Below are 10,340 nucleotides of genomic sequence, written 5' to 3'. Positions count from 1 at the left end.
CGTGTGAAAGAGTACGACGAACTGATTGATGAGTTTATGCAGGCAGTTACCGACAAGTAAGTGGGGTTATATACATGGCTCCTCTGGGCTGCTTCCGTTTCAGAGCAACTATTGCAACTCGTGAAATAAACATTAGTAAAATTGATCGTCCAAGCAAAGAAAGGTCATTTAAATGCAAGTCTCCTGGGTGGTCTGCAAATGACTCTTTGTGCTTGAGCACTCTGTGTCAAAAATATTTGTCTTCAGAGAACTGAAATGGGACTGACTATTTATAATCATTTCCTGTCTATATAGGCCAGAGGTGTCAAACATATGCCCTGTGGGCTCTCTCTGGCCTCCATCATGCCTTTGTGAGCCTCTTTCAGCATAGGCAGAATCTAAGCTTTGGTTTGTTTGCATTTTGAAAAGGAAGTTTTGAGCTTTCACCGTTGTGAAAGAAGTCTTCTAACTGGAAGTGGCATATTACTGCACAGAGTCTGCAGTCGGTCTGAGTCTGCAGGCTACCTATCACTTTGTTAAAAACAGGACCTTCTCTGGTAGCATTTAAGTCTGTGGAGTGAAAATGCCAGGATTATAAGCATTGACTTTTTAATGGTGGGACAGACCAAGTGCGTATTTCCATTCTTACTGACTAGCTGGGATAGAAGGTCTCAGATCCACCAGGAAATTTGATATGGGAAAAGAAGAACCACAACCTCAGTGCTGTATGTGCACCTCTTGCACTGTAATGAGTTCCCCTTTCTGAAAAAAGAAAATGTGTTAAAATCTCCATGACTATCTGGAGAGGTTACCATAAGTGAGAACCACTGTTAAGGAAAAAAATAGTATTTGGAAAGCCCCAACCTGCTAACCAGCCTTTTCTGCCTTTCCTAAAGCAGCAGGTGATATTGATAAAGAGTGGCAGAGAGCTGCAGTCTGTGCCTGATTAATAGGCTGCTGCCTGTCTGTGTGCTGTAGGGTCTTTTCTTCACAGCTGAAGGAGCTGTGTTTGATCTTCCCTTTCTCTGCGTCCCCAGCCAGCTCTGTGTGTGTGTGTGTTCCTGCCTAAATGGAAGGGAGTGGGTGGTGAGCATGTCATCAGCTCGCAGCTCATCCTTCTCCCTTGAGGTAGGAGGCATCATGTCCAGTGACTAATGACAACACCCACCCCATCCACTGAGCAGCGGGTTTTTACATACAGTCTGACTGGGTGGAGGGGTGTGGGAAATAGGGGCCGAAATGCCCAGGACCATTCAGTCAGAGCTGATGAAGCAAGTGATGAGAGGGGTGAGCGCGACACGGAGAATTTCAGCATCTGCTGCTGTGGTGGATCCATGCAGAGCTGTGCTGCACCCTGTGCACATGCAGTGCTGCTGTTGGGACAGGAGTCTCTCCTTTGCTGGTCAGTAGTATGTCCCATATGACTCTACATCAGCCCACCCAGCTGCAGTTGCGCACTTACTGTGTACAGAAACTGTCAGCCAGCACTATAGCCTCTATATCTGTGAATATGAACGTCATAACACTGCCTTGTCTGTTGGATTTAAAATACCTAAGGGTGACTATAGAGGAGAGAATTTTGTGTTTGTGCTCTGGTTTGTCTTTCTTTATATTTGATAAGAAAGCTTGGCTGAAATGTCAGTTGATTACAGTGTAGTATCATGTTTGAAACTTGTGGATTATCTAGGAGAAAGAAATTCTTGGCAGCTAGAAAGCTGGTAAAACACAGCCAGGAAATCACAAGAGGCTTTAGAAGTAGAAAAACTTTGAGAGTTGTCAGGGTCAATTTGTGGGGTTTTTGTCTGTTTTTATTGCAGTTACTAATTAATCCTTCAAGGAAACTGTCCCACTTCCTTCTGGCCAGGAGACCACGGGAGTATTACAGTGTTGGTGTTGATGATAGACTGGGAAGAATAGAATGCAAACCCGGATGATGGTCTCTGCTACCACAAATTTGCCTCTGAGATTTATGCTCATGATTTTAAATGCAAAGCTCATTGCACCCACTACTCCTGTGATGTCAGTGACGGGGCCAGAAAGACAATTTTCCTTTTCTGTGCTTGTTGCTGGAGAGGAAGGGTTGGCTGATATTTTCCTGTGTTAAGTTTACATGAGCCAATCTCCACATTGAAGGGAGAAGACACTCAGCCCCAAAACAATGAACTTTTATCTTGTGAGGAGGTGATGTCATGTCTAATGTTTTCATCCAAATACTGGCAATCAAGTTCCTGGGGCCCCTGTCCCAGCTTTTCTATTTCTCTTAGCCAGGATGAATTGCTTGGAATGCAGTAAGCCCCCCAAAAGGTCTCTGTAAAATGGGGCTGGGAAATTCCACTTTGCATATCTCCATTCACATCTGTAAGGCATTTGGAGATCCTTGAGTCAAAGAAGCTATTCCCCTATGTTATCATCTTGACCACCAGCATACCTTAAAGAATAATCTGCTATCAGCCTGGATTTGGCAAATTTATAAGAAACAGATTCACTTGATCTCAAATTTCCATTGGAATGACTGGAGGCAACCTAGTAGGAGCTCACGCTTCTGTTACAAGAGGAATCAGAAATTGTTCAGAAGGTCAAGGACGCGTTGCTTTATTGTTGCCTGCTTCCACATGTGAGGAAACCTGTGAGTACAAACTGCTGTGATCTTCAGCTTCTTACGTGAATTCAATTATTTGGGGAGGAACCTTCTGGGTTGCCGCAGATCTCTTACAATTTGGGGCTCTCCTTTTCAGCTCGATGTTCATGCAGAAATTCTGTCTGCTTCCTGAGGGTACTACAAATTCTCATGGAAACCATTTGTCAGTTCCTCTGCAGGAGTACCTCCCACTCTGCCAAGTCACTGCTGGCTCAAGGGACATTTGTCAGTGAAGTGGAATGTGTCAGAGCCCACAAGAAAGCCAGGGGAGTGAAGATTTACTCTTCTAATGGAATGATAATATCAAACAGATGTCAAATTTCTTTAGCTGAAGACCCCTACAGTCAGCAGAAAGGGCTCCTGGTCTCGTAATAGCTACCTAGCAATGAAACAAGGGGTGTGTCAGAGCCTTCAGAGTTACCACTTACAGTATTTTGAAATAAAGTGTGACTTCTAGGCAACTTTTGAAAGAAAAGCCCTTTCTGAAACACCTGGATAAATGTCTGCATTTTCCTGCTGCCTAGACCTCCATTCATTACTCTTTCACCTAAAGCATGTGAAATGACTGAGCTCTTGAACAAGAGCTTCATCCTATGCCTTTTGCTCCTCATGGGAGGTGACTATGTGCAAAATGTGCAAAATTTGGCCTGTGGAGCCTAGCCTATAGCCTATGACTGAACGAAACAGCCTGACAAATTGCTGTTTTCTCACAATGAGTAATACACTTCATAAGGGAAAATACACTGCTTCAGTTTTCCCTCTCCTCAGTTACTATGGAAAAAGGCAAGTCAGTCTCACTTTTGAAGTGGTACATTTTTGTAGGCTGGACTAAATATTCACCTAAAGTGTCCAAGGCTCATAGTCGGAGTAACCCACAGAATTTCTGGGCCTTGCCTACAGGAGCAAAATTGGGTTGAAGTCAAAATGCAATGGAAGATATGTCATGCTGGTGCGTCTTCTCTGGGCTCTGAAGAACATAGAATCATGGAATCATAAAATCATAGAATCATAGAACAATTCAGGTTGGAAAAGACCCTTGGGATCATCAAGTCCAACCATTGACTCTGCACTACAAGGTCACCCCTAAACCATATCACCCAACACCACATCTAAACGACACTTGAACACATCCAGGGATGGCGACTCAACCACCTCCCTAGGCAGTCTGTTCCAGTGTTCCATGAAGAATTTCTTCCTGATGTCCAGCCTAAACCTGCCCTGTTGCAACTTGCAGCCATTCCCCCTGGTTCTGTCAAACCATCAGCCCAGCATCCACAGGAACAATATGTGTTAACCCTCAGGCTCACTTTCAAGGCAAATTAACACTGGAAATTTTTTTCTTCCTAAACTGGAATCGAAACCAGAGACCAGTTCCTCATCTGTCCTGTTCCATTTGCCCATTCTGTATTTTGGTCACACAGTAACAGTGCAGCGTGGTGGCTCCACGTGCCAAGGTGTTGACAGATGACCTGTCCCCAGGCTCCAGCCTCTGTTTCGAATGCTTAGCTCAGTGACTTGCTGGCTCACGCTGAGCATGCAGCCTGAAGCTCTGCAAGAGGCACCACCGCACGCCAGCAAACCCTGTCGCAGAAGCCTCGTTAAGCTGTTGTAACTTCACTCCCCTTTCCTTTTCCATCAGCACTTACTAACAGGGTGAGCAGGGAAACAGAAGCCTTCTGTGAGCCTGTGCCTTGTGGCAGAGCACAGAAGACATCAGGAGAATGAGCACTCAGTTTCTCTAAGTGGGAGAAGAAGGAAAAAAGCTCTGCTGAGCTTGGTTTTAAGGAAAAACAAGCATAAGGGTGCTTGTTTTACACCTGATTTCTCTTTGCCTAATCCCCTCACTGTAGTTTTACCCACAAACATACTAAGCCGGTTCCCATGTTCTCTCCAGCAAACAGAGCCTGCTCAGAAACAACCTGCCTCTGTTTCAGCAGTTCTCCTGGGCCATGGGTCCCAAATTTGCCAGCACCTTTTGGAAACAAAGTCACCACTGCAATTACCCCTATGTTATTTCTTCAGATACTGTAGTTAACTTGGCTACTTGATCCTGAAAGACTAAAGTCTCTAGGTGCCACTGGCCTCCAGAAAGCCCTCGTGTAACACTGCTAAGACCCAGAGTCCCTCCTCAGCATCTGTGTGTCTGTCAGGAGACCTGCACACCATCACCCGTGCCCTGGCAGGGCTGATGGTATAGACCAACTCCAACCTTCATGGAAAAAAGTTCTTTACCCTGAGGGTGGTGAGGCACTGGCACAGATTGCCCAGGGAGGCTGTGGATGCTCCATCCTTGGAGGTGTTCAAGGCCAGGCTGGATGGGGCACTGAGCAGCCTGATCTAGTGAGAGATGTCGCTGCCATGGCAAGGAGATTGGAACTAGGTGATCTCTGGGGTCCCTTCCAACCTAAATCGTTCTATATGATAAATACAAGGTGAATATTCTTTCCCATCTACCCCAGTTACCATGGCCAGAGGGACTCTTGACACTGTCCAGAAAGGAGAAGTGGTGGTAATGGGAAGAGGCATCCCCATCCATGATCCTGGCCTGGTGTGGGATGAGCTCATCAGCCAGCTCTTGTGATCTGCTTTTAGTCACTGGATGATATTTAATGTCTGCTACTGAGAAATGATTGAGGTCCAGATGTGCTGCTACAAGATCACTGTGGTGATGGACTTGTATTGCCTTGCCTTCAGATCCTTTGGGATAGCGCAGTTACAGACGTCAGAAAGCCCTCTGCTCTAGGCTTTCTCTCTGTGCTTTTCCATCTAAGCCAGATTTACCACAGCTGGTTCAGACAGATGTAGCTGGAGAAGATCTGTTCGTGTGGAAGCCAGGTGGTGAGGCTCCATTGCTTCTGAGGATCAGCGCTAATATGGTTGCATCTCCTGCATGTGCCCTGCTCCTAAGAAGCCTTATACCTCCAGCTGCAGTATGTCCTTAGATCGACTGCAAGGAGGATGACCACGTTTGGCATAAAACCACAAGAATGACCATAGCAGCCATTAGTGCTGGTCCTTAGTGTTTGGAAGTCCTGAGATATGCTGCACAAAAGAGTTGCTTCAGTTTTTTTCTGCTGTAACGACTATAATGAAGTTTACTGTGATTTTTCAAGATTTTTTTTCCCCAAGAACTCTGTGATTCATCTTGGCTTTATCTTGCCCCGTATCCTGTCTCTGACAGTAGCTCATAGAAGATACCCTGACATGTGACCAAGAACAGCCAGCATGCAGTCCTTGGCAGAGCCCCCAGCTTCCAGTAATCCCAGTGAGATTCAGGGATTTCCTGCTATCGTGCTTCAGGGGTCACTTTCACTGACTCGGCACGCACCAAATCCACAGCAGGCTCTATGCCTCAGAGCGTGGTGGATATCTTTATGTTGGCAGAAGCCTAGTGAGGCTCCTGCCCAACATTAGAAATCATCTGCAGCCTATGATGATGATGAGGCAGACACCAAGTCCTATTGGATTCATGATGCAGCTCACTGGCATGGGATTACTAAACTCAGGACCCAGAGTTCTAAATTTTTTATTGGCTACAATACAAAAGGCTACAGGTTTATGCAAACCCCCTATCTGTTGGCTTAAAATACGTTCTAGCATAAAAGCAATTGCATTTTTGTCTCAGTCGTGACTACCATCATAACTGCTACATCTGCTGTAATAGTCGTGACCTTTAAGTGGATCCCTGAGTCCAGCTTTCAGCATGCTACGATTAACCTGGCAATCAATGGACCGTACTCATTACATTTCCATTTCAAAAGAAAGGTATAATCATGTTCACTAACGTACCTATCCTTTTAGCACTGTTAGACCTATTTAATGAGTGATATAAATAATGTTATAAAATCACATCACAGTACTGAGTGAGGGTTTGAATGGGTTTTTTCAACGGATTTGGAACCGAAAGGTCAGCTTTTATTTTAACTTACCAAAATTTTAGTTGTCATGATCAGTTTTTTTAAGGGAAAACTTGCCATCCTCTTAGCTATGTGGAAGTCTTAAAAATGAAAGGATGCTCCTGATGTTAAGTGTAACCTGTGTCTGCAGCCTGCAAGCACACAAATGGAAGCTCTCCCTGTAAACGATAGTGCACTGGCTTCATGCCTCCAAGTAATAATTTTGTCTTTTTGTTGTCTCTTTACCTGTCTGGGATTCCCTTCTGGCCAGAAACGCATACAAATAAGCAGAGTGTGCAATCCTGAAATTGGATTTCCCCGACATGAATGACAGTAGAAAAGCCACAGCTTTCTGGGGCATTCTCCTGCTTTTCTGTAACTTGGCCTGTTGCAAAGAGCCCAACAACTGCCGGTGAGGGACATCAGCAGACTCAGAGGTGGGTAGGAACTGGATCCCCAGGAGCAAGTATGAGCCTGGGCCCTGCACCCTTTTTATGTGGGATGAACGAAGGCACTTTTTTTTTCCCCGTAAGCCTCTTCTTAGCTTGGCACCTGTGTTTGCTTAATTAAGATTGCTGGTTCTGCCTCTATTTCTAACGTGGGCGTTCTTGTTCTGTGCCTGAAGTCAACCTTGGGGTCAGATGGGACAGCAGCCGAGTTTTCTTCCACTCTACTCTGAGAGAACTCAAGTTTGCAAAGACCTTATGGAAATGACTTTTCTCTCTCTGAATGCTCCAGCTGACCTCTCGAGGAGGTGCCTGACTAAACTGACTCCGAAACTGTGGCCAGGAAATGTGTGGCAGAGACCAAAAGCCTGCCAAGGATCATGCTAACACTTTAACAGTAAGAATGGCCTCAGGACACTGACCAGACTCAGGGGCTAGTGTTGTTTAACTTCCTAGAGCGGGCTTTGGTTTTCCAATCCTGAGTGCTCATCACTTGCCAAGCATGATTTTTTTCTGTTGACGGGCTCCTTTACGGAAAATTTCATTTTTATTTGAAACTTTTTTCTTTTTTTTCGGTAATTTGAAACTTTTGGACAATTTGGCTCTTCTCCGCCTGCTTTTATCTAAGACGATGAGTAGGGATTACAGTGCCTCAAAGCAGATTGCTTAAGTTCTGAATGACTGAAAGCAGCGCTAAAAATGCTAAATTCTTACAGGGATTGGAACCTCCTATCTGTGATTCCTTCCATAAAGAAATCAGACCTTCTTGTAATTTCTTTTTTCATACATGTAGGAATGTTTTATAGTCGCTACTCATGGTGAACAAAAGTGCCGTTTTGATACCGGTCAGCAAATGCACAGCACAGGTCCTCAGGCCACCCCTGAAGTTTTGACTTGTGCAGTTTTGGTTAGATGCTTCTCAAATGGTAACTGCCGCCTCATGATTTTTTTACCTCTCTGACCTCCTGGCTTATAATGAGGCTGAATGAACTCGAAGAGGTACATACAAATGAGGATGAAAGAACCAAAGTTGCATAATGGGATGGTTCAGGCAATTGAGAAGTCTCTTGAATAAAGAAGCTACAAGCAATGTAACCAGGAAAACATCTGCCTCCCTCTTCTGGGATTCACACTCTTCTGTTCCACACTTCATGCTCATCCAGGAGAGATGTTTATCATCCTCTACAGGGGATGCAGACTTTGTCAACATCATCTTCCCCGTTAGCACAGCCCGGAGAGACCTTTGTCGCTCCAGATTGACAGTAACAGCACCGGTGCAACAGCACAGTGATAAAGTGGGAAACTTATGCTTCTTTGTTTTCCAGGAAATGTAGTAAATTCTTAATAAAGATTTTCAGGTGTTAATTTTAACAACAGATTTCTAATATTGTATATGTTTAGCTCCTAGAGTCATCCTTCTTTGGGTGGCAGCCTTATACTATTATTTTGATCAATAGTGTATTATTTCACTATAAATCCTGTTTGTGCAAAATTTGCTAGGTAAAGCTAAAATGAGTGTATGGGACCATTCTTTAAAGCTTTTCTCAGTGATGCTGCTTTTAGAGGAAAATTTTTGCAATGTATGAGAGAGAAAGCCAGAATTCAGGTCATGATTATTTATGACATAAAAGGCCCAAATTTGCAAACTAATGAGACGGTAATATAATCTTTACCATGAAAGACTAGTGATTTATTTTTTGTAATGAGAAAGAACAGAATGAGTAAATCTCTTCATTTCCAGTTCTATAAAATGGCAAAATTAATTCCAGAGATGGTAGAGAAAAGGGCCCCCAGACAGTGGTCTAGCAGCCAGCAGTGAACCATGGTAACCGTATTAAATAATGACTCTTCTAGTGTCATCAGTTACAAGACAGCAGTGAGGAACTGTTTTTAGAGAGAAATTAGATTCAGATTTTTATCCAAAATAAACTCAAACCAAACCCAAAACACAGAGCCTTCAGCAAAGGATATCAGAGTCTGCACCTGACATTAACCTGCCATGCAACAAACCAGTACAGCAGAATATGGCTTGTAACTCCAGAAGATCTCGTTTTTCCTGAAAAGTGTAAATGTGTTGTAGTGGTTAAGGGGTAGGTGTTAAGACATTAACTTGCATAATATTCAGTGACCATAAAAGACTTCGTTGTTATAGTGTCTCTTCACTTCTATCCAGCATGTCTGAATTTTTTCCAAACCAACTTTGAGAGTTACAGAAATGAACTGTCCAAGCATCCTTTTCCACAGCTTGCAAATATAAGAATTACTCATGCTAAGGGGAAAGCTCCAGTTCCACAGGGAGATGTAAGACTATAGAGATCTCAAGAAATGCACATTTCAGTGTGTCCAAGAGGAGTGGGAACAGATTTGAATCCAAAATCATTTTTTGAAAGGGAGGCAGGGAGAACTTGGGAATGGAAGAAACCAAACTGGAGGCTGCACTTGCTCTGTTTCAGTCTGAAATCCTGATAGTCTACATTTGAGCTTTGCTTTTGGATAAAGGCAACTTGAGCCTGGATGTTTAACTGCTAATGTCCCAGGTGCCAAGAAGATCACAGAATGCTCTAGAGAAGATGCAGGATGAAATTACTGGAGGGAGCCAACCTTAGCTGGCCGTGCCTTTCCTGGACTGGAAAACATCCAGTCCTGATGTGACCTGCTGCTCTCGGCTTCAAACTCTTCTTCAGACTCGGAGCTGAAAATCAGGAGAAGAGTCACAGGGATCGGCAGAAGCATGGAACAGTCTATGAGAGCTGGCAACAAAGTCAGGCAGACTGACCTCAGGAGCCTCTTCCTAGCACCGCAGTTTGCAAGATCTCTCCACAGGGCCATCCTCATTTCTAGCCACAAATGTAAAGATACTTAAATGTGGCAGAGGGGATCTTCAGAAGTCCTTGTTCAAATACTCACTTTACAATCATTTTTTCTAAAAAGAGGCCTCCTGCACCTGTAGACAGCAAGCGTAGTATCACAGAAGGGTAGGAGTTGGAAGGGACCTCTGAAGATCATCGAATCCAACCCCTTGCCAAAGCAGGATCCCCTAGAGTAGATGTGGTGGTTTGGCCCTGGCCAGAGGCCAGGAGCTCACCAAAGCCACTCTATCACTCCCTTTTTAGATGGACAGGGGAGAGGGAAGATGTAAAAAGAGGCCCGTGGGTTAAGATAAAAAAGCAGTTTAATAAAGCAATAGCAAATACCGCGTGCGGAAGCAAAGCAAAACAACGATTATTCTCTACTTCCCATCAGCAGGCGATGTCCGGCCGCTTTTGTAGGAAGCAGGGCTCCAGTACGCGTAGCAGTTGCTCCGGAGGACAAACACAAAACAGCGAATGCCCCCTTCAGGCATCCACCCACACGGTGTGGAGTCCTTACACAATGGACATC

The 10,340-nt window shown here is 44.4% G+C and overlaps 1 protein-coding gene across 1 annotated transcript in view; it reads left to right on the top strand.

Annotated features, from left to right (window-relative positions):
• The window catches only part of LOC104270527 (NADP-dependent malic enzyme, mitochondrial-like), a gene marked incomplete at its 5' end in the record, with an annotated part of 41,782 nt that overhangs the window by 8,343 nt on the left and 23,099 nt on the right, over positions 1–10,340 (top strand). Inside the window, 2 exon segments of the mRNA XM_009864918.1 lie at positions 1–4; positions 7–56. The exon segment at positions 1–4 is cut by the window's left edge and continues 62 nt beyond it. Of these exon segments, the coding sequence (XP_009863220.1) occupies positions 1–4; positions 7–56 (54 nt within the window).

Source organism: Apaloderma vittatum, unplaced genomic scaffold (genome assembly GCF_000703405.1).
Source record: "Apaloderma vittatum isolate BGI_N311 unplaced genomic scaffold, ASM70340v1 scaffold9292, whole genome shotgun sequence".
Classification (NCBI taxonomy): Eukaryota; Metazoa; Chordata; class Aves; order Trogoniformes; family Trogonidae; genus Apaloderma; species Apaloderma vittatum.
Note: the sequence above shows the minus strand (reverse complement) of the source record. Positions and strands in the feature narration are given on the sequence as shown.